We start from the raw sequence: 25242 nt of genomic DNA, 5'->3' as shown, positions 1-25242 counted from the left end.
CTTGTGCTGCAAAACTCCTCCTCCTTCTTCTTCACCACCTCCAGCGTTGTCCTTCCCGGCAGTTTCTATTGCACCAGCTTGCGATGTTCTCTACAGGAAAATAGCGCTGGAGCGTGCGCAGTAGCACGCGCAAAATTTCAATAGAAACCGCTGGGAACCAGTGTTGATTGGCTGAATGCTATACACTGTATAGCATTCGGCCAATCAATGCTGGTTCTGAATCGAATATTTACTGCAAATAGCTAGTAGTATTCGATCGAGTACGAATATTTTGAAGGCTATTCAGGCACATCTTTATCTCAAAACCTTAAAATCTAATGATAGAGCCCCTTTGAGGACTGCAGGAGGGCACCACTTAAAACTCCAACCTGCACTGCCCTTTACATGGCTGTGCCTCTGGGGAATATTTTACACTGCAATTATTTGACCTCCACAAACAATAATGTATGTAGAAATTTCATGTTCCTCTGAGTTTAGAACCTTTACAGATATCAATGATCACATCACATGACCAAAAGTTAATCAATTCCAATTCTCACCCTTGCTATGGGGCCTCGGTCTTTCTATGCATACCATGGGTGATACTGGTCACTATCAATTTTCTCATTGTGGAAAACCCATTTTAAGACTCAAGACTCACATTGCGAAAATGCTGCAATTTACAGTTCCTGCAAAGTGGCTGCAATTCTGGCTAATCCCAGTCCCACATTGCAGAAAAAAATCCACAACAGAAAAGCTGCGTTTACACCCGTTTTTTTAAAAATTGCAGCCTGTCAATTATACCCGTGGAAACGCTGGCACTTTCCATATAGGTATAATAGGAAAGCAAGCAGAGGAAAACTCCGCGAAAATGCAATGTTGCATTTCGCTACCTGGAGCGTAAACCTGAGGCCTTGCCTAAGTCACACATTTTTTCAGTTTTATTACATTTTTTATGTATAGTAAGTGTAGCTTCACCTTAAGTGATATAAAATAACATACCCACAGAATATTCATTCCACATGAGCAAAAAGATGTATTGTTGATGGATTTCTGTGTGAGAAGAACCATAGGACACGAACACGTCATCCCTTCTCCATATCATGTTAATGCATTCTATATATAGTGTGGTGTCTAATGAAAGCAGACCAACGTTTACATATATCTATAAGCCATTAACATTGTCTTCCAAGGTAATAGCATTTTAGTTCCACTTCTGCCCATGCTGATACTATACAGGCGGGCAAATGCACCCTGTTTTTCTAAGTATATAGAAGGAAGTGGACCTGTAGAGTCAAATACATACACGATACCTGGAAACTTATCCTTAGGGTATGTTCACTTGCCGAATTTGGAGACGAATTTGAGACAGTCTTCCACATCAAATTCCTCTACAAAAAGAGTCCACCTGATGCAGTTACAGAAACTTCTTTGTGCTGATAAAAGAAGCAATTTCTTCGAACTTACGCAATTCTCACTATATAAAAATGCTTTATATATGCCAATGTGTGTCATAGGGGGCAGATCTACTAACATTGTCTAACACTGAGTATAAAAACAGTTTTAAGTTTACGTCATGTCCATTTTTCAGCTAAGTCATGCCCCGACCCGTTGAGCCATGACTAGTGAGATATAGAAAGTGTTTTAAGTTTATAATGTCTTTTTGGTACAAATTCAAGGGATTGCACAGGAATTAAAACCATGGACGCTTTCTTCTTTACCTAGAAGTGACCTCATATCTGATGGTTACATGGTGATGCTACAGCTCAGTATCATTAAAATGAATTAGACTGAACTGCAGCATGGTCATGTCACCAATGGGAATGATGTCATTACCTGAGAAACAGAAAACCATGTTTTCTAGTCCTGCACAACATCCTTAAGGCAGATTTTAGGTGCATTTAGGTCAGTAAGGGTATGTTCACATGGCAGAAAATGGATTCCGTGTGTGAACATACCGTGCAGCTAGCCACGACTGAATGCCAATGCAGTGCACGGCGCTTCCCGTCGCAGCATTCCGCTATGGATTAGGCCCGAATGAATGGTCCTATTGGGAGGGAGTCTCACGCCATGGACGCCACGGCCGAGTCAGCCGCAGAATCCATGGGAAGAAGGGGCATGCCGCTTCTTTTTTCCGCTACTAGCTAGCAGAAAAAAGAAGCGAGCAGCTCCCATTGAAGTCAATGGGAGCCGTTTTTGGCATTAGATTTTGAGGCGAATTCCACGTCAAAATCCGCTGCCATAAAACTCCATGTGAACTAGCCCTAACTCTCCATCCGTGTGTGTGACTGGAGAGCGTGACTACACATTAGACATCTGTTCATCGAGAATTCAGCCTAGTGTGTACGCTTCCTCCATAGGAAGAGACAGGTATCACTAGACTTCCTCTGGTGGTAACTTAGTTCCCCAAGAAGAATTAGATTGGCGTGTTAAAATCTTCCTATTCTTGTCTCTTGGTATGTGAAATATTCCAGGGTAAGGGCAGTATGGCAGTGGAGGGACAGAAGATGGTGGCCATTTACACATACTGGTCACAGTGGCTTTAGACCAAAACCTTCCACAGGCTCTAGGATAGCACTGTGATGGGATCTCTGGAGATTTTCTCTTTTGCAAAGGTTTCTAATTGCAAGTTTCTTTGAGCCCAAAGGCATTAAGTAACCCGTCTCTAGAGAACTTTCCTAACTCCACTATATTAGAGGGCTCAACTGCTTGCAACGTCTCACTCAGCTAGCAGTCCTAAAATGATCTGCTTAAGGGATTGCTGAGCTATCTCCTAAAATCTCCCCATCTTGTAGAAAAACTGAGAAAATTCCACTTCTGAATCACAGACAGCATAGCAGAGCCAAATGGCATTTTTCTACCTTGGTGCAATATTACTGTATTTTCCGGACTATAAGGCGCACATAAAAACCTACGATTTCCTCAGAAATCGTAAGTGCGGCTTATAGTCCGGTGCGCCTTATATATGGATGGAAGCGGCGGAAAAGTCTGCGTGCCGCTTCCATACATACATAAAAGGCACCGTAAGGGTGCATTCACACTACGGAACGCCGGCGTGTATCATAGCCGTACACGCCGGCGTTACAGCAGGGCTGCCGGACACTTCCTATTCATTTCTATGGGAGCCGGCATGCGAGCGCTCCCCATAGAAATGAATGGAAAAAAGCAGTCCATTCTTTTCTATGGGGAGCGCTCGCATGCCGGCTCCCATAGAAATGAATAGGAAGTGTCCGGCAGCCCTGCTGTCACGCCGGCGTGAAACTTACCGAGCGGTGCAGGGCGGGCGGGCGGGCATTCAGGCCTCCTCTTCCTCCGATGTCCTGACCACTTCCTCCGGCGCTCGCTAACTGATAATGGCCTGGGCACATGCGCAATACCATAATGCTTCTACTACGGCTACTGCGCATGCGCCCAGGCCATTATCAGTTAGCGAGCGCCGGAGGAGGAGGACGGAACATCGGAGGAAGAGGAGGCCTGAATGCCCGCCCACCCTGCACCGCTCGGTAAGTTTCACATTCTGTTTCAGGCTTTTATTTTAAAACGGGGGGGGGGTAGTTTAATCTAACTTTTACGGTTGGGCTCTATCAGCATGATTTTGCTGATAGAGCCCCTCCTCGCCTGCCGAGCGCTTCCAATAGAAGCGGCTGGCACGCGGGGGGTTAAGCGGCCGCTGGCAAAGTCTGCCTACCGCCGCTTTCAATAACATATAATGCGCACCGGACTGCGGCTTATAGTCCGGTGCGCCTTATATATGAACCGAGACGGACTATAAGGCGCTCATGGGCAATGCGCCTTATAGTCCAGTGCGCCTTATAGTCCGTAAAATACGGTATAGGAAAACAGTACAAAACCCGTAAGGCACTTCTATTTCTGTGCTCCCTTACAAGTTCTCTTGGACAAGTCCAAATATATGTGCCAAAAGGTAAGTTTTCTATATACAACATGGTTTTGTGACAAGTTATTTCACAACAATATGCTAACTGTCTTATATCTGTCTGGGGTGTGAGATGGGGCCATTCAAGGGTTTTGTTAGCAGGTTGTGATATTGTATTGAATTAGGCTAGGTTCACATCTGTGCCTGTGCCATCCCCAAATGTCCTGCTGGACTGTTATATCTGCATTTTTAAGGAGAAAACTGGGCATAAACCTGGCGAACCCCATTATAGTTTATGCAGTCCGCATGTCTCTGCGGGTAACCACTTTTTAAGCAGGTTAGGTTTCCGCTGCTTGGGTCTCTAAGTGGATCCAAGGAATGGAAAGCCGAACATTAGTGTGAAGACAAATCTGAATCTATAACCAAACTGGAGATCTGTTAAGTCTGGACACATACATATATAAAATAGTCAGCTGGTCCTGAAAAAATTGGAGCTTCAGCCATTAGATATCTAATATGTATAGTCAGGATAATTAACTGGGAGGCAGAGGGTGAGACACACTAAAAAGTAAATGCATGTTACAGATGCAACCTTCCTTACTAGAGATGAGCGAACACTATTCAAAACAGCTGTTTCGAATAGTATGCTCCCATAGAAATGAATGGACGTAGCCACTTCCATTCATTTCTATGGGAGAGTGCGATTCGAAACGGCTGTTTCGAATAGTGTTCGCTCATCTCTATTCCTTACTTTTTCCATCTGGGTGGATATGTCCAGATATAAGGGTTAAGAAGAGCAACTTTTTTGCAGTATCATACCACAAAGTGATATGCTATCTATCCTATTGCAGTCTATTAAGGTTTTTCCTAGCATGTTGCAATATTGTATAGAATTGTTTATGAGAAATTGGAGTCTTTCGAAAATTAAAGCTAAGATGGCGAGATCTATAGCTTTTCTAATATATTCCTAAACACTATCAGACAAATATATGCCAGATGTGTAAGTATATCACGTCCTATCAATAGGATACTGGCATGAAGCTAGTTATATAGCTGGTATTTAGCCTTGGCCATGGATAGCATTAAGCTGGTGATTCTGCGGTGAGCTTCGTCTTATTGTTTGTTGCTGTGCTTAGTTTTCGCGAGCTCTTCTTAATCATGATAAGCAGCAAGAGGCAAAGAGCTGGAACGTAACTGACATTCAATAGAAAAATGGATATTATGGCTTCACTTTGAAATGGAGCGGCCGCGACAGAAAATTGATAGAATAATTTAGTATCAAGAAGATGTATTTACAACAAGCAGCCTGACAAAGACAAAAGTTATTACCCAAATACTCTGTCAGTACACCTACATAGATAAGTGTCAGCCATCTTCAGAATCAAAAGTGTTAATGCACTTTGACAAGGTATCTTTGGAAAATTATTAAGGAACTCAGAAAACTTTGATCAAAGATTACCCTCTACATTTCAGATTAATACGTGGCATAAAAGGGCGTAAGTATAGGGGTTGGCAAGATAATAACCACTAATGGTCCTGGAGCCTGAGCAGGCCCAAAAACCTCTCTATAGGATGTCACCATTGCAGCCACTTTGTATCACCACAGAGCAGCAGAGGTGGGCAGAAAAAAAATCCAGAATGCTACTATAAATTATCATGGCTAGACCTTGGCCCGTTAGAGAATCTGATGGGACCCTTCACTTTTTGTGCTGAATATCCAAGATGGCTTAATTTCAAGGGTGAAAATTTTTAACGAAACCAAACAATTGGAATTCACATTGGATGAACTAAAATGGCCGCAGGTAAATTATTATAGTCTAGGGTCTTTTCATTTCCGTGTCTTCCTCCTCAGACGGATAGCATCATGGTGCTTGGCGTGCCAATGTCACCACTGAGGCTCAATCACAGGCCACAACGTTGACTCCAGGCATATAACATCAGAAAAGAGTTCCAGATGATGGAACTGGAGACGTTGGAGACGCCATCTGGCCAGGGAAGGAAGACACAGATTGCTGGACACTGCAAGGAGGCCCAGAAGAGGTAACGGAGGTGAACAAATGTGACTAATTTATTTTTTTTATTTTGCCACCTCCCCTAGGCCTCCAGCTGAAGAGACCCCAGAGTATAATAATTTCCCTTCTGGTTCTATCTGAACAAGTTTGGACTGAAAAGGGTGTTCACTTTGTCTGAAACAAATCTTTTGGGGTTTGCCCATCTTTACTTCTAACATGTTGTAGTGATAAGTTTGAAATTTTGACCTCTGGTAATCGGAGTGTTGTGACCAACACCAATAGCTGAAATTACAAGACAACTTTTTCAGCTGTGACCGGCCATTCTTGGCTTTCTTTCAATTGAGCATAACATTTTGTGTATCCTTCCAACCTCGCCTCTCTGAGGGTAGCCAAGCAAATCACAGCAGAAGGGGCATGGTGGTCCGGGGAACATCTTTTTGTTTAAATCCCCCCCCCCAACATGATTAAAATGTATAACATATAACTATGGAATGTCAGAGGATTTCTTAGATTATAATGAATTATGAGGATTATAGACTATTATACCACCTGCCACCCATACAGGTCAATGTTCTCCATAGAAGGAGATTTTCAAAATCTTCAAAAGGATTAAGAAATAATACCAACTTCTACTACATAATACTCACTTCAATGTTCTTTTTTTATTTTTAATAAATAGTAAAACCATACCTGTCTCCTAACATGTACGTTTCCTTCCACCGGCATGTTTGACGCACTCCGAATCAGATTCTTGGCAATGAAATAGTAATAGACCGAAATGATAGATAGAGGGATAACATAGAAGATTAAGAAGGAGGTCATTGAATGTATTCTTGGGTGAAGTCCGTCAGAGTGTGGGTAGGGAGCACAGCTGACAAATGTTTTGTTGGTTTCTTTGTCATAGAATGGATGCAGGTCTGAGAAGACGGCTTCTGGGATTGCCAGGGTCATAGATAATATCCAGATCAGTGCAGCTTTGATACAAATCTTGGTCAATGCATTGTTGGCTTGAATGTCCATGGGTTTTACTATTGCTGTATACCTGGAATGAGAAATGAATTTGTGTGAGGATTATATTGCTGATATTTTAGGTATAAGGATACTAGAGATGAGCAGATTGGTTGATAGAGAGCTGGTTTTGTTACAAAATTTGTAAAAATTCAGACTCCAGAGTATAAAAAGCGCAGGTCCAGGGGATGTGCAGAAACATAAGAAATATGGTATTTGAGACGGATGCTTATTTAGAGAATAGTGTGCAGTCTATATGAAAGACATAAGCACTGTTTATTTTTTTATTTTTGATATATAGGAGACACCTTCCATGCATCGTGTGTATCTCCATTAAAGAGGACCTTTCATGTTCTCATGAAAGTGTGGTTTTTAAATTCAGCACACTGTCGACTTTCCCGCTATGTTCCCTGGTGGTGGAGATGTCAGTGACGTTAGTTTTGGCACCAACATCTCCCCACTGTCAGAAGGGCGTTCCTCGTAATCACAGGGCTGTGAGAAACACCCCCCCCCAACTGTACTTTAACATAGCCTTGTACTGTTAGAGGGGGCGTTCCTTACTGTCCTGCGATGACTCTGGGCAGTAAGGAACGCACTTCTGACAGTGGGGAGATATCGGTGCAGAAACGAATGTCACCAATATCTTGAGCCCCAGGCACATACTGTACTGGCTTTCTGGTGGTTTATAAAACAGACTTTCATGAGGATATGAAAGGTCCTCTTTAACAATTTATATGTAGGAGCGATCTCCAGTAAATACGCAATATTACTGGGGGTGCTGATGTGAAATATGCCTCAGTATACATATTTTTTCCTGTGACTTGTGCTTATATTAATAAATTGCATACATTTTCACCTATAAAGAATAAATTTTTTTAACATACATTCTAATGTCTCTTTAACAATGGAAGTTAATAGAATAAATGTTATATAGCAACTGCTTGTGTTGTAGCCGTACAACTTGTTCCTTGTAATCCTTGGATAAATGTCGTACACATAGGCACCGACATGTACAGAATGATAATTTACAGCTTTCTCTGTTTGCACCAATTTCAGATCAAGTAAGATTTATGGCTGAGCCGCTGTACCTATCTGCATGTTCAGATGAAGAACATCAAGCATGCTACTTCAATTGTAACAAACTGGATTGCTAACATGAACCTAAAGCAGCCCTTTGGCAGGAAGAGGAAGGATGTATCTGGAAATGTGCGAACTTTCCGTTTTCGCTCTGCATCCTCATAGTCAAGCCATTTTTCATCATTTTGTAAGCAGTACACAGAGGACCACGTGGCCTTTGACGCTTCCATTTGTTTGTTTTTGCTCTCCCATTGAAAACCATAAACCAGAAATTAATTAGACGTCCCCTAATAGTAAAATGGATTCATCGTCCTCTAACTTTTTTTTTTTGCAAAAAATTACCAACTGGTGCATTAAGCCGCTGTGTCGTGCCGCTATCCTGCTGCTTATTACATTATAAACCATGATTTATTTCGCCATTAGTAAGAAAATGCAAACCTAATACCAGTTATACTTGAAATGATTGTAGGAGAAGATGCTATTAGGATAGACATTTTGGCTTTCACATAAGCTTCATTTCATCCATTCTTTTCCCTTTGTCTCATCTTATTACATGAAAACCATAATAGCTGAAATACAATTGTTCCCTCTCCATGAGAACAAATACTGCACACAGGACTTTAAGTGCCCAGAAATCCAAACGTTTGCAACGCTTACAGGGCAAATGAGTATGAAAATTACACGTTTCTATTTATTCATGCTTATTGGGATTGTGCACCAACTATTTTACCATCTAAACACTTCTCAGGTCTGCTTTATTGTAAAATACATGTAAATTACACTCTGGGGGCAGCGATTGTAACAAGGCATCAGTAGGCACGTGCCTAGGGCGGCAGGAAGGAGAAGCCGCCGTTACTGAGAAGTGTATTTATTATTCATTGTATCATTGTATTATCACATGTAAGTTCTGTCGTTCTGATACTTGTATACAGTAAAGCAGACTTGTCAAGCCCATAGGACTGCACTAGTCATATCTTCACCAATGCTTTTTTTCTGTCTTTAGTAGTCTCCTGTTTTGTCCAAAATCAATACTTTAGTTTCAGCACCAAATACAAGTATGGCCTGGATCACATCTGCATTGGGTATTCCGTTTGGGGAGCCACCTGAACGGAATACCGATTGCATTGACAAGTGGTGAGCTTATGAAAGCACACGGAAGCCATAGACTGTAATGTCTCATCGTGTGAGTATAAGTTCCCACTATCCAGAAATAGCCTTACTTATCCCATAGGGTGAATGCCGTAATAAAAATATACCGCAATGTGCAAATTAATGTATTTTAGTCAACTCACTTTCACCACAAAATATCAACAAAAAGTGATAAAAAAACGAATCAAAACACTATATATTCATCGATATATTGGAGCAAGTCCAGAGAAGAGCAACCAAAATGGTGGAAGGTCTGCAAACCATGTCCTATGAGGAGTGGCTAAAAGAACTGGGATTGTTTAGTTTGCAGAAGAGAAGGCTGAGGGGAGATTTAATAGCAGTCTACAAATATCTGAAAGGTAGTCACAGTGCAGAGGGATCTACCCTATTCTCATTAGCACATGGAAGTACAAGAAGCAATGGGATGAAACTAAAGGGAAAGAGATACAGATTAGACATTAGGAAAAACTTTCTGACAGTGAGACTAGTGAGAGAGTGGAATAGGCTGCCACGGGAGGTGGTGGGCGCTCCATCAATGGAAATCTTCAAGCGGAATCTGGATAAACATATAGCTGGGATGATTTAGGAAAACCTGCACTCGCAGGGGGTTGGACCCGATGGCCCTTGAGGTCCCTTCCAACTCTACCAAAAGAAAAAAAAGAAAAAAGAAAATATGTACCCCATAAGGATGCAAAATTAAAGTACATGTCGTCATGCAAAGAACAAACCCTCGCATAGCTACATCAACAGAAAAATAAAAAAGTTTTGAAGGAGGAAAAATATGAAAAAGTCTCCGAGCAATAATGTACAAACTACCTTGAATTATTTAAGCGTTAAAAAATACTGCATCTTTTATTAACAAATTTCGGCTCCTTTCTATGAAAATTGCAAATCCCCTTTGTTTCCCTATTTATTAGTAGCTGAAATCTGTACACTGCTTGTAACTGGCTCACAAGTAAACGGGCTCATGAATAGTGAAGGGGTCACTTCTAATCTCAAGCATTTTATAACATGACACCAAGACTGCAGTTCCATCTGTGTTATTTTCAGAGACATCACCAGTCGAAACACAGGCGTGAGAGCAGGTACTTATAAATATCCCAATCCCAACTGTGTTTTCCAATGGTGATATCTCTGGTAATGGCACAGGAAGAACTTTAGCCTTTGTGTTCTATGTTATAAAACGCCCAAGATATATTTATTTGACGTAACCCTTCCCCAGCCTCAGCTTCCCTGCACTATACATGAGCCGTGCACCTGTACTCCAGTCACAAACAGTATATAGGCTTCAGCTAGCTATAAATAGTTTATCTGGGTACTGTATATAACTTTGCTTCTGCTAGCCTAGGAGTGAACAGTAGGAGGAATTTCTTAAGACTGGCGTCCCAAGATCCTGCCTCTTAATAATTCAAGGGCACTCTAGTGGTCCAGAAATTAAATGCTCGAAGGTCAGGAACTGGCATATATTTGAGATATAGCTCAGACCAGTTTCCTGGTGTCAGTTATAGTATATTTGTAAGGCTGAGGTGTCCCCATTATGGCCTCCCTGCTCTGCCCCCTGCCTATAAGTCAGGGGTGTCCAATACGTCGATCGCGATCTACCGGTCGATCGCAATGGACGTATGCGTCGATCGCGGGATGCAGCCAGGGATCCCCGGTGTCTGCTTGTTCACAGTGCAGGTTGAGAGTCGACTCTCAGCCTGCGCTGTGAACAAGCACTCCGGACACTTGCAGGCCACTCTTAGGGTGCATTCACACTACGAAACGCCAGCGTGTATCACAGCCGTACACACCGGCGTTACAGCAGGGCTGCCGGACACTTCCCATTCATTTCTATGGGAGCTGGCATGCGAGCGCTCCCCATAGAAATGAATGGACTGCTTTTTTCCATTCATTTCTATGGTGAGCGCTTGCATGCCGGCTCCCATAGAAATGAATGGGAAGTGTCTGGCAGCCCTGCTGTAACGCCGGCGTGTACGGCTGTGATACACGCTGGCGTTCCGTAGTGTGAATGCACCCTAAGGGATGGAGGGGGCCGGGGGGGCTGCTTGTTCACAGCGCAGGCTGAGAGTCATCTACAGACACTGGCTGGCGGAGCTGCCGCAGCCCTAGCCTGCCAGTGTCCTGAGATAACTCTCAGCCTGCACTGTGAACAAGCAGACAGCTGGGATCCCTGGGCGGCCACAGAACGCCGCTATCTCCTGCTCTCACGCTCTGCCTGGCCCCGCCCACATGCCCAGCCCCACCCACAAACACGCCCCACCCACAGGCCCGCCCGGCCCCGCCCACAAGAAGTGGGTAGTAGATCTTTCGACTTGGTCATGTTATAAAGTAGCTCACATGCTGACAAAGTGTGAGCACCCCTGCTATAAGTGATCAAAGACCTCTGACCTATAGTCCCTCTGATTGACTGTCCCATGTCAGGAAGGCTGTTGAAAGGCACTATGGATTAACCTGCCGGATCGTTTTTGGAAATCATAGTATGTCAATTATATCTACGGAAATGCTGGCGGTTTCCCTATAGGTGTAACTGAAGCAGAAAATCCGAAGAGGAAACCTGCAGTCTTTCTGTCAAAAATGCTGCAAGAAAAACACTGTGAGCCTTTAGCATGTAATCTAGCAGATACAGATTGTATGCAGATGTATTATGTCTCACTGAAGACCATCCACCAGCAGATACAGAACTCAAGCATTCTACCTGTAGTGTTGTAGTACATTGCCATGTGTATAGGACTGTAGGACTGAAATATTTGTAGTGAGCGCTGTAAGAAAAGGAATGAAAAACGTTCTATAAAAAGTTTACCTATTCTATTTTACTCCCTTTGTAGATACAGGTTTCATGCCTTCTATACAAAGCTAAACCAAATATGATTCTTATAAAGCGGTGTAGCCGGAGCAAGCGACAGTTTCCTTTATAGGACGTACAAAGAAGCAGCTATTTGTTATTAATACATTTCTCATGAACTGGACCAAGGATATTCCCCTAAGTATATCTAAGTACAGTATATAGCAAAGTCTTTATGTGTGCTCAAAATGCCTACCATAAAATCAATGAAATAAATATTAAAAGGTGTTAAACCTGCCTAATGGGGGAGGGGGGATTTGTGCAAGACAATAAAAGAGCAAATACTTGTCTGTTTACTTCCCTGCTGAGCTTGAAGTAGCCACAATGCAGCCCTGTATATTACACTGCAACCCTGTATATTACACTGCAGCCCTGTATATTACCACTACAGCCCTGTATATTACACTGCAGATCTGTATATTACACTGCAGCCCTGTATATTGCCACTACAGCCCTGTATATTACACTGCAGCCCTGTATATTACCACTACAGCCCTGTATATTACACTGCAGATGTGTATATTACACTGCAGCCCTGTATATTGCCACTACAGCCCTGTATATTACACTGCAGCCCTGTATATTACACTGCAGCCCTGTATATTGCCACTACAGCCCTGTATATTACACTGCAGCCCTGTATATTACACTGCAGCCCTTTATATTACACCACAGCCCTGTATATTACACCGCAGCCCTGTATATTACACCGCAGCCCTGTCTATTACACTGCAGCCCTGTATATTACACTGCAGCCCTGTCTATTACCACCACAGCCCTGTATATTACACTACAGCCCCGTATATATCACTACAGCCCTGTATGTTACCACCACAGCGCTGTATATTACACTGCAGCCCTGTATATTACACTGCAGCCCTTTATATTACACCACAGCCCTGTACATTACACTGCAACCCTGTATCTTACCACTGCAGCCCTGTCTATTACCACCACAGCCCTGTATATTACACTACAGCCCCGTATATTACACTATAGCCCTGTATGTTACCACCACAGCCCTGTATATTACACTGCAGACGTGTATATTACACTACAGCCCTGTATATTACACTGCAACCCTTTATATTACCACTGTGATGACTTTTCTCAGTGCAAACTCAATAAAACAATAAGGACACTATAGGGGTGGCAGCGGTCACAGCTGTGATCCAACCCAGAATCCAGGGGCCTCACGGGTCAGGCTCAATACATTAGCACTAGATAAACCTCTTTGATCTCCTTTCTGATTTGATTTGATGGCTGGCAGTCTGTGCTGATAAAACTATGACCCCTGCCCTCTGGTGAGCTGGAGTGAGATTTATGATGCAAAGATTTCCAGTGTCAAAAACAAGAAACATAACCCTTTATTGGTTTAAAAAAAAGTAGGGAGCGTTGTGGCACAAAAGGGGCAGAATTACTATGTGGGGCACTGACAGGGAATAGGAATGATAGGAAGCCTTTGGGATTAGACATCTTGTCTCAGTAGTTCCAAAAATTCAAGAAACGACCAACACAGATTCCAGACTCTTTATTTCTTCTGTATAAAATCCATTTCATTGCTCGGTATTGTGATGTTTTGTACTGAGAAGTAGAAGCGATCTCCAGCCAGAGCGGCTTCTAACATTAGGTCAGGGTACAAGGAAAAGGTTAGTTTTGGCTTAGGTGTCTCGTGGAGTAAATATCTATCTGCTGATACAATAACAAGTGGAAGAAATGATGACATCTTATGGTTTGTTTATATACAAGCATTGGCAGCACTTAGCCTCGTCCTCTGATGGCTTCAGCTTTGAAAGAAGATCTAATTTTAACAAGCAAGTGAATGATGTTAGTAAGCGACCTGCTGCTTAGGCCATTCCTGCACAGCCATAACTAGGACAGGATTTTGCATCAGTTTTTGTAGGGCAAAAGTGGAACCTAAAATGAAAAGATTTGCATTTCTTTTAGATTTTGGATCCATTTCTGGTTTAAGTTTGCAAATGCTGATGCAAACTACTAAGCAAAATAAGCAAATGTGAAAGTGGCTTCGCTGTTAGGATATTAAATCCTAGTAAAAAAACAAACAAAAACAAACTTTCATGAATTAGGCTAGCCATACACAATAAATAGGTGGTGGTGAAACACTCATTTATCTGGCAGCCATCTCCCCCATACACATGTACATTGAGCTTAGATTATGTTCATGCAGTGAGCAAGGGGGTGCACGATGGCGGTGGTAGTCCAGGGCTGATGGGGTTAGTAGTCACAGTTGTGTCACAGGCCTGAGTGATATACAACCCTGTTACCCTGTCACATACATGGACCTTTCTTTCACTTAAGGCTGTTACCTTTCTACAGATCACAGGCTGGAATGACTTCTGTGACAAAGAGTCCAGTAACAACGGTTTTAAAGAACTTTTACTTGGAAGGGACCACAGAGGGCCATCGAGCCCAACCCCCTGCAATACAGGTTTCCCTAAATCATCCCAGCTAAATTTGTCCAGCTTCCTCTTGAAGGTATTATTTTGGTAGCAAATGGAAGCACAGCCTTTACACTTGTTACAAGTAATTTCAGTACTTCAGTCACAGTCTGTTGCAATAGCAGGTAAAGTGATTCTGGGTATGTAATGGTTAATTGGTGCACAGCCCAGTGCCCCTTTAGCTCTACCTTGCGAGACTTAACACAGCTTATACTGTGCAATGTGGTGCAAGAGAGTATGCCCTATAGCAGGGTGCTAAAGCGGTGAATCAACAACGTGGAAGCCGCTTAGGTTGGATCCAGCTGGGGAACCCATGAGAAGCATAGATCCAGGCAGAGGACTTCCTTATCCAACAGGTTATTCCTCTGGCTTAAGCCAATAGAACAGGATTAGACTTTTTAGATGATCTCCCAGGCATGGACTGGCAGGAGTTCAGTAGTTGGGATGGACTGGTAGCTGTATATAGCCCATGTGAGGTTCTGACCGGCCTGGAGCAATGCTGGCAGACATGTGTGCTGGCTAGTAGCCAGGCTTAGCCTCCATTCTGCTGTCACCTCTTCCTCTGTACGCAGGGGCTGGACCAGGAACTTGTCCCAGCTCGCCCCATTAGCAGCTTGTGCTTCTATAGGCTGAGAGCAAAACAGGAGGCTAGAGATGTGATTTTGCAGAGCTAAGACAAGGTGCAAAGCTAATTAACCGTTACACTGCTGCAGACAATCCTCAGTGTATGCTAAGTAATGCAGTACAATACAATATACAGCACACAGAGAATGGCTGACATCAGAAATTACCACCTGACAATATAAGAGACAATATGGTGACATAATGACAACTTAAACAGAACGTTAACATCTCCTTCTGGGACACTGTATTCACACGGCTTGCATGATCAGCCATCATGTATTCTCCTTATTGCCTGTGTTAATAGGTTATCCCACTTGTTAAACCTTATTCATACATCAGTGTTTTGTTAAGCCAAAGCCAAGAAGGCATCAAAAACACTGAAAACACTGAAACCATGCCATTCCTTCCATTATACCTTATCTCTGTGTAGTCTCCACTCTTAGCTTTGGCTTACACTCAGTGAAGCAAAACACTGACATGTGAATAAGGTCTTAGTAAGTGTTCAAGGAAGGAAGAGGACGGATGGCATTCTAAGCCGCCTTAGGATACGATAAGTGAGAATCAAGATTTGTAAGATCGACAAAGATTTACCACTTACTACAGAGGTAGCCAAAATCTCCAACTTGGTTTAGGACTATATACTATATTATGACATGACCGACTACAATTCACACCTACTCCCCGTCCAATGGGTGGCCACTAGAGATGAGCGAACAGTGTTCTATCGAACACATGTTCGATCGGATATCAGGGTGTTCGCCATGTTCGAATCGAATCGAACACCACGTGGTAAAGTGCGCCAAAATTCGATTCCCCTCCCACCTTCCCTGGCGCCTTTTTTGCACCAATAACAGCGCAGGGGAGGTGGGACAGGAACTACGACACTGGGGGCATTGAAAAAAATTGGAAAAAGTCATTGGCTGCCGAAATCAGGTGACCTCCATTTTAGACGAATAGTGGATTTCAAATCCGGGTCATATGAGAATGTGAACTTTGTGACTATGAGACAGGGATAGCTGTACAGGCAGGGATAGCTAGGGATAACCTTTATTTAGGGGGGAATGTTATTAAAAATAACTTTTTGGGGCTCTATCGGGTGTGTAATTGTGATTTTTGTGAGATAAACTTTTTCCCATAGGGATGCATTGGCCAGCGCTGATTGGCCGAATTCCGTACTCTGGCCAATCAGTGCTGGCCAATGCATTCTATTAGCTTGATGAAGCAGAGTGTGCACAAGGGTTCAAGCGCACCCTCGGCTCTGATGTAGCAGAGCCGAGGCTGCACAAGGGTTCAAGCGCACCCTCGGCTCTGATGTAGGAGAGCCGAGGGTGCACTTGAACCCTTGTGCACCCTCAGCTCTGCTACATCAGAGCCGAGGGTGCGCTTGAACCCTTGTGCACACTCTGCTTCATCAAGCTAATAGAATGCATTGGCCAGCGCTGATTGGCCAATGTATTCTATTAGCCTGATGAAGTAGAGCTGAATGTGTGTGCTAAGCACACACATTCAGCTCTACTTCATCGGGCTAATAGAATGCATTGGCCAGCGCTGATTGGCCAGAGTACGGAACTCGACCAATCAGCGCTGGCTCTGCTGGAGGAGGCGGAGTCTAAGATCGCTCCACACCAGTCTCCATTCAGGTCCGACCTTGCACTCCGCCTCCTCCGGCAGAGCCAGCGCTGATTGGCCGAAGGATGGCCAATGCATTCCTATGCGAATGCAGAGACTTAGCAGTGCTGAGTCAGTTTTGCTCAACTACACATCTGATGCACACTCGGCACTGCTACATCAGATGTAGCAATCTGATGTAGCAGAGCCGAGGGTGCACTAGAACCCCTGTGCAAACTCAGTTCACGCTAATAGAATGCATTGGCCAGCGCTGATTGGCCAATGCATTCTATTAGCCCGATGAAGTAGAGCTGAATGTGTGTGCTAAGCACACACATTCAGCACTGCTTCATCACGCCAATACAATGCATTAGCCAGTGCTGATTGGCCAGAGTACGGAATTCGGCCAATCAGCGCTGGCTCTGCTGGAGGAGGCGGAGTCTAAGGTCGGACCTGAATGGAGACTGGTGTGGAGCGATCTTAGACTCCGCCTCCTCCAGCAGAGCCAGCGCTGATTGGTCGAGTTCCGTACTCTGGCCAATCAGCGCTGGCCAATGCATTCTATTAGCCCGATGAAGTAGAGCTGAATGTGTGTGCTTAGCACACACATTCAGCTCTACTTCATCAGGCTAATAGAATACATTGGCCAATCAGCGCTGGCCAATGCATTCTATTAGCTTGATGAAGCAGAGTGTGCACAAGGGTTCAAGCGCACCCTCGGCTCTGATGTAGCAGAGCTGAGGGTGCACAAGGGTTCAAGTGCACCCTCGGCTCTCCTACATCAGAGCCGAGGGTGCGCTTGAACCCTTGTGCAGCCTCGGCTCTGCTACATCAGAGCCGAGGGTGCGCTTGAACCCTTGTGCACACTCTGCTTCATCAAGCTAATAGAATGCATTGGCCAGCACTGATTGGCCAGAGTACGGAATTCGGCCAATCAGCGCTGGCCAATGCATTCTATTAGCCCGATGAAGTAGAGCTGAATGTGTGTGCTAAGCACACACATTCAGCACTGCTTCATCACGCCAATACAATGCATTAGCCAGTGCTGATTGGCCAGAGTACGGAATTCGGCCAATCAGCGCTGGCTCTGCTGGAGGAGGCGGAGTCTAAGGTCGGACCTGAATGGAGACTGGTGTGGAGCGATCTTAGACTCCGCCTCCTCCAGCAGAGCCAGCGCTGATTGGCCGAATTCCGTACTCTGGCCAATCAGCGCTGGCCAATGCATTCTATTAGCCCGATGAAGTAGAGCTGAATGTGTGTGCTAAGCACACACATTCAGCACTGCTTCATCACGCCAATACAATGCATTAGCCAGTGCTGATTGGCCAGAGTACGGAATTCGGCCAATCAGCGCTGGCTCTGCTGGAGGAGGCGGAGTCTAAGATCGCTCCACACCAGTCTCCATTCAGGTCCGACCTTAGACTCCGCCTCCTCCAGCAGAGCCAGCGCTGATTGGCCGAATTCCGTACTCTGGCCAATCAGCACTGGCTAATGCATTGTATTGGCTTGATGAAGCAGTGCTGAATGTGTGTGCTTAGCACACACATTCAGCTCTACTTCATCGGGCTAATAGAATGCATTGGCCAATCAGCGCTGGCCAATGCATTCTATTAGCGTGAACTGAGTTTGCACAGGGGTTCTAGTGCACCCTCGGCTCTGCTACATCAGATTGCTACATCTGATGTAGCAGTGCCGAGTGTGCATCAGATGTGTAGTTGAGCAAAACTGACTCAGCACTGCTAAGTCTGCATTCGCATAGGAATGCATTGGCCAGCCTTCGGCCAATCAGCGCTGGCTCTGCCGGAGGAGGCGGAGTCTAAGGTCGGACCTGAATGGAGACTGGTGTGGAGCGATCTTAGACTCCGCCTCCTCCAGCAGAGCCAGCGCTGATTGGCCGAATTCCGTACTCTGGCCAATCAGCACTGGCTAATGCATTGTATTGGCGTGATGAAGCAGTGCTGAATGTGTGTGCTTAGCACACACATTCAGCTCTACTTCATCGGGCTAATAGAATGCATTGGCCAGCGCTGATTGGCCAGAGTACGGAATTCGGCCAATCAGCGCTGGCTCTGCTGGAGGAGGCGGAGTCTAAGATCGCTCCACACCAGTCTCCATTCAGGTCCGACCTTAGACTCCGCCTCCTCCAGCAGAGCCAGCGCTGATTGGCCGAATTCCGTACTCTGGCCAATCAGCACTGGCTAATGCATTGTATTGGCTTGATGAAGCAGTGCTGAATGTGTGTGCTTAGCACACACATTCAGCTCTACTTCATCGGGCTAATAGAATGCATTGGCCAATCAGCGCTGGCCAATGCATTCTATTAGCGTGAACTGAGTTTGCACAGGGGTTCTAGTGCACCCTCGGCTCTGCTACATCAGATTGCTACATCTGATGTAGCAGTGCCGAGTGTGCATCAGATGTGTAGTTGAGCAAAACTGACTCAGCACTGCTAAGTCTGCATTCGCATAGGAATGCATTGGCCAGCCTTCGGCCAATCAGCGCTGGCTCTGCCGGAGGAGGCGGAGTCTAAGGTCGGACCTGAATGGAGACTGGTGTGGAGCGATCTTAGACTCCGCCTCCTCCAGCAGAGCCAGCGCTGATTGGTCGAGTTCCGTACTCTGGCCAATCAGCACTGGCCAATGCATTTCTATGGGGAAAAGTTAGCTTGCGAAAATCGCAAACTGACAGGGATTTCCATGAAATAAAGTGACTTTTATGCCCCCAGACATGCTTCCCCTGCTGTCCCAGTGTCATTCCAGGGTGTTGGTATCATTTCCTGGGGTGTCATAGTGGACTTGGTGACCCTCCAGACACGAATTTGGGTTTCCCCCTTAACGAGTTTATGTTCCCCATAGACTATAATGGGGTTCGAAACCCATTCGAACACTCGAACAGTGAGCGGCTGTTCGAATCGAATTTCGAACCTCGAACATTTTAGTGTTCGCTCATCTCTAGTGGCCACACATCTCTTACAGGTTTGTTACAGAACAGACAAGGGATTTGCTGAAACAGATATTCAAGGGCCTATCTGAGGAATAATAAATCTTAGCCCCGGTATACTCGAGCCCCATTTATTAACTATTTGGAGGACAGCTGGGGAGACCTGCACCCTTTCATCTCTGCCTCCCCTGCTGTCACTAAAATACTCATCACATGACCAACTCCACTCTACTCAATGGACCTGCGGCCTTTAGGGTGCGTTCACACAATGTAATGTGCCGCGTGTTCTGGCACGTATACGGCGTGTGAGCTTGCGCGCTGTATACGCTCCCATTGATTTCAATGGGAGTTAGGATCGTATACGCCGCATTATTTTGCGCCCGTGATTTTGTGGGGTGTCAGTGAGAGTTGGAGAGGGTGCAGAGGAAACTTAGCAAAGAGAGCTCTAACCTCACCAAAATGGCAATAAATGGGGGGCCGGGGTATTACTAGTAAAGCATATCCAGTGCAGGGAATGATCTGCTAAGCTTTATTACTCTCTGGGTAACCACTGTAACAAAGGATTATGTAGATAATCTTGTTTCCCTTAGTCCTAACAGCGGCACAATGTGGGGTATTTCGTGCCCCTGTGTGCTGGTAGGACAGGCGGAATTTTAATTAGCCATGTATTAATTTCACATGGCTTGTTCCCTTTAAGAGGGCACAGATACCTCCCCCCTGTGCGTAAATAACAAGTAATAATACATACATTCCAAAATAAACAACAATAGGGGGGGAATCCTTGTGCCGCTGTTAGGACTAAGGGAAACAAGATTATCTACATAATCCTTTGTTCCCTGTCGTCCCTACCAGCGGCACAATGTGGGGAAATAGCAAGTAATCCCCATAAGGGTGGGAGATTAAACACAAGCAGAATGTAATACAGTACGCCCGAAGGCAGTAGCTTCTGAGCCATACCGATCAAGTCGGTAGTGCTTCACAAAGGTCAATTCTGAAGACCAGGATGCTGCTGCACAAATCTGGTCCAAGGTGAGAGCCTTGACCTCTGCCCAAGAGGTCGATACTGCCCGCGTCGAATGGGCCCTTAGGACGGTCGGCGGAGGTAAGTTCTGACTCACAAACGCCAACTTGATTGCTTCCTTCACCCAGCGAGAGATGGTGACCTTAGAAGCCTTGCGGCCTTTATGGCCCCCTACATAATTTATTAACAAGTTCTCAGATCTCCTGAAAGCGCGTGTGCGCTGAAGGTAAATCTGCAGGTTCCGGACTAAATCTAGGGTATGCCACTTCTCCTCCTCAGGGGAAGTGGGCACGGGAAAAAAGGTTGGCAAGCAAATGAGCTGACTCACATTCGCCCTAGAAGAAACTTTCGGCCTGAATCCTGGCAGAAATCTCAACTGAACACGGTCTTCAAAGAAGGCAATGTAAGGAGCTTCCGATGAGAGTGCTTGAAGCTCCCCTACTCTTTTTGCCGAGGTGATAGCGAGGAGAAAAGATACCTTATAGGTCAGCCACTTTAGATCCACCTCCTCCAGAGGTTCGAATGGAGCAACACAAAGTGCCGTTAGGACCTTGCTGAGGTCCCATTGGTGGACAGGAGCAGAAACTGCTGGTCTCAGCCTAGTTGCCCCTTTGATAAAGGTGCTCACTAAAGGATCCTGAGACAACCGCCTCCCCAGATAGGCGGACAAAGCGGCTACATGTACCTTCAGGGTAGAAGCTGCAAGCCCTCTGTCTAGGCCGTCCTGCAGGAAATCCAGGATCGCCCTCACAGGGGGATCGGAGGAGTCCACTTCGTGTTCCGTGCACCAGGCCTGGAAAATATTACCGATCCTACGGTAATTCTTATTGGTCGAGGTGGCTCTGGCGCTGGCTAAAGTCCTTAGGACGCCTTGAGACAGTCCTCTATTCCTTAATAGGGACTGGTCAACCTCCAGGCTGTCAGATTGAATCTCCTCAGATCGTGGTGTCTCAGCTCTCCTTGTGTCACCAGATCTGGGAGGGGGGGAAGCCTCCAATACCTGCCTTGACTCATCCACATGAGCTGGGCAAACCAAGTCCTTTTCGGCCAGAACGGGATTATGGCAATTCCCGAGACTTGGTCCTGTCTGATTTTCATCAATACCTTGGGTATGATGGAAACTGGAGGGAAAATGTATATCAGCCTGAACCTCCATGGGATGGACAGGGCATCCACTGCCAAGGCATTGTCCTCCTGGTACAGAGAGCAGAAGGTTTCCACCTTGGCGTTGAGTCGGGTTGCCATGAGGTCGACATCCGGAAGGCCCCATGTTTGGACAATCTGATGGAATATGTCTTGATTGAGAGACCATTCTCCTGATACAGGGATACCCCGACTCAACTGATCCGCTACTATGTTCAGGGAGCCCTTGATGTGAACAGCGGATAGGTGGGTCAGATTCTTCTCTGCCCACGTGAAGATCAAGTTCGCCTCTCTCAGTAGGGCTGGAACCCTGGTGCCGCCCTGTTTGCTCAAGTATATTACCGTCGTCATATTGTCTGACCGGACCTTGACTGCCTTCCCTTCGAGAAAGGGGGCGAAGTACTTCAGCGCCAGATACACTGCTTTTAGCTCCTTCAGGTTGGAGGTTCCTACCTCTGGATTCCTCCACAGACCCTGGACAGTCCTGCCGTCCAGGTGGGCTCCCCATCCCGAATGGGACGCATCTGTTGTCAACAGGGTCCAACGAGGTTGAACCGAGGACCTTCCGTCTTTCAGGTGTCTCCACCATCTGAGGGAAAGACGGGTACCGGGAGAAAGGCAGATCTTCCTGTGCAGTCCCCGTGGAGATCCGTTCCAGGCTCTCAACACTTCCATCTGAAGGGGACGCAAGTGCCATAAAGCCCAAGGGACCGCCTTGGCTGAAGAAGACATCAGGCCTAGGACCCGCATGGCGGTGCGAATGGTGATCCATCGGGACCTGAGGAGGCCCCGAACCGAAGCTTCTATTTTTGCTCGCCTTGGACGAGATAGGAAAATCTGCATGCTCTGGGAATCCAGAACAAACCCTAGGAATTTCTTCCGGGTGGATGGCACTATTTCTGACGTCTCCCAATTGATCAGCCAACCTAACTCCTGGAGGAAGGCGATGGCTATCTGGAGGTGGTGATGGAGAATTGAAGTAGACTGAGCTTTTATAAGCCAGTCGTCGAGGTAGGGAACCACGAAGAGGCCTTGAAGTCTGAGAGCGGCGGCAACTGGTGCGACCATCTTGGTGAATACATACGGAGCTGACGATATGCCGAATGGCAGAGCAGTGAACTGTAGGTGCTCTCTGTGACCAGCCATAAGAACGGCTATACGTAGATATTTCCTGTGTGGCGGGAAGATGGGGATATGTAAGTAGGCATCCTTCAGGTCCAGGGTGACCATGACCTCGTTGCGCAATAGGAAATTGGTTACTGAGTCTATGGACTCCATCCTGAAAGGTTTTTTCTTTATGAAGAGGTTGAGGAACCGAAGATCTATAATCATCCGCCACCCTCCTGTGGACTTTGGAACCAAGAACACGGGTGAATAAACTCCTTGACCCACTTCGGGAGGAGGGACCCTTTCCAGGGCCCCCTTTAAGAGATATTCTGCGACGGAAGCCTCCAGGCAGTCTTGTTGTAGGGCTGGTAAGACCCGCGTAGTGATGAAACGATCCACCGGAGGATGGGAGAACTCTATTGCGTATCCTCGCTGAACAACTTGAAAGACCCATGGGTCCAGAATGTGAAGATGCCATGCCACAAGGAAATTCGAAAGGCGCCCTCCTACGGGAGAGCTGGTCACAGAGAGCGGCGTCTCCTCAAAACCCCTTCTTCTTAGGGTCCTCCTTGGGGATCCCGCGACCCGCCCCTTTCGGACGGTATCTGGGGCGTCTCTGGCTTCCTTGTTGAGGCCTGTATTGAGACGTGGAGCCTCGACCCCTAGAAGGGGGAGGCCTTCTTTCTCTGGTTGCTTGTGGTAGTGATCTCCCTCTACCATCAGCCAATCCCTCCATCAGATCGTCCAGCCCTTGGCCGAAAACCTTCCCAGGTTGAAAGGGGAGGGAACACAAAGAAAACTTGGAGGCGACATCAGCCCGCCAAGGTTTGAGCCACAAGGGCCTCCTGGCGGCGGTATTGAGGGCCATGGCCTTGGAAGCCAGCTTCACCTGCTGTCTTGCCGATTCTCTCAGGAAATCCGTAGCGAGACGGATCTCCCCCATGGATGCCAGGATGTCGTCCCTGTTAACCCCGGAGTCGATATCCCGTTCCAGGCGGTCCAGCCGGGCTTGAAGCTTATCAGCTACTTCCGTTGAGGCGATGCCCACCGTCACCTGGGCTGAAGCAGACGAATACGCCTTCTTGAGCGTTGAATCCACTCTTCTATCAAGCAAATCCTGAAGATTTGACCCGTCATCGATGGGCACGACAGTGCGACGGGAAAGCTTAGAGATGGCTAAATCCACCTTGGGTGGCGGACCCCAGCGATCCAGCTGGGAGGGATCAATCGGATACACTGCTTTGAAAGCTCTGGTGGTGACGTAAGCCTTCTCCGGCTGCTTCCATTCTTGTTCCATTAGGCTGGCCATGGAGGCGTCCACTTGGAAAACCCTCCGCTTCCCAGAGGTGGACGCAGAGGCTTCCCCCTCGCCAACCTGGTCCCACGACCGGATGGCCTTCAGCAGTTTATTAGTCTTTTCCCGATGGAAAATTGGTCTGCTGGTACAGGAGGACTGATCGTCCGATGATATGGACACCTCCTCCACCTGGAGGCGCTCCAGGGAGGGCAGTGAAGCAGAACGCCTTTCCACGCGCTGCTTCTTGGTGAGCTGAGCCAGTGAAGTACGGATATCCTTTAAAGAATCATCCTGCAAAAAACACAAGGATACTTAGAAGCCGGAGGGGACCCTTCCCCTCTTTGCGGCAACCGTACTCACCATGTACTCCTTGACCCATGCTACCATATCACTGGTAACGGGTTCCTCCCGCAGAGGTCCCCTGCATTGCTGGCAGCGTGACCAGTCATAGCCTAAAGGCAAAACAATGACATTCAGGATACTCCCACCATTGGGAGAATTAGCAGACGAAAAAACCGCACCTACCATCAGGTAGTGGAACGTCACAATCAATGCAAGCCAGGTGTCTCCTTTTAGAAGACTTCTTCCGTCTTACTTGATCCCCGGGAGGGGTAGAAGAGGAAGACATGACAAATAGAAGCTAGCTTTCAGCGATACCTAAGCATGGAATATGAAACATCAGAGGAGTACATTCAAGGAACCATATGAGGAGACTCACCCAGCTTCTGCAGACTACTTACCAACCTTCAGCAGAGTTTGCAGTAGAATAAATGCAGATTGAAGCGGTAACCACAAGCCACAGCGGAGAAACCAGCTAGGGATTAGACTAGCAGGCAATGAGGGATGCAACCTGCCCCCTTTTTTACAGCCCCATATCCGGAAGGGGCGTGGCCTTAGTCAAAAGCTCCGTTCCTTTGCCCTTCATAACACTCCTAGCCCTTCAAGTCACGCTCCCCCTTTGAGCCAACTACATTGGCACGTACCTTAATCTCCTGAGGACCTCCAGTGTCCAACGCTGCTGTTCGCGTGGTCCCGGAGCGGCGAATGCCGAAAACCGGAAGTTGCCGGTGTTACACTTCTAAACGACCGGCCGGAACCC

General features: G+C 46.2%; 1 protein-coding gene across 1 annotated transcript in view; it reads right to left on the bottom strand.

The window, feature by feature from the left end:
- GRPR (gastrin releasing peptide receptor) overlaps window positions 1-25242 on the bottom strand; it is a 103394-nt gene that overhangs the window by 20879 nt on the left and 57273 nt on the right. Inside the window, exon 2 of the mRNA XM_075263679.1 lies at window positions 6556-6907. Within this exon, the coding sequence (XP_075119780.1) occupies window positions 6556-6907 (352 nt within the window). The remainder of the gene's footprint in view (window positions 1-6555; window positions 6908-25242) is intronic.

Source organism: Leptodactylus fuscus, chromosome 2 (assembly GCF_031893055.1).
Source record: "Leptodactylus fuscus isolate aLepFus1 chromosome 2, aLepFus1.hap2, whole genome shotgun sequence".
Classification (NCBI taxonomy): domain Eukaryota; kingdom Metazoa; phylum Chordata; class Amphibia; order Anura; family Leptodactylidae; genus Leptodactylus; species Leptodactylus fuscus.
Note: the sequence above shows the minus strand (reverse complement) of the source record. Positions and strands in the feature narration are given on the sequence as shown.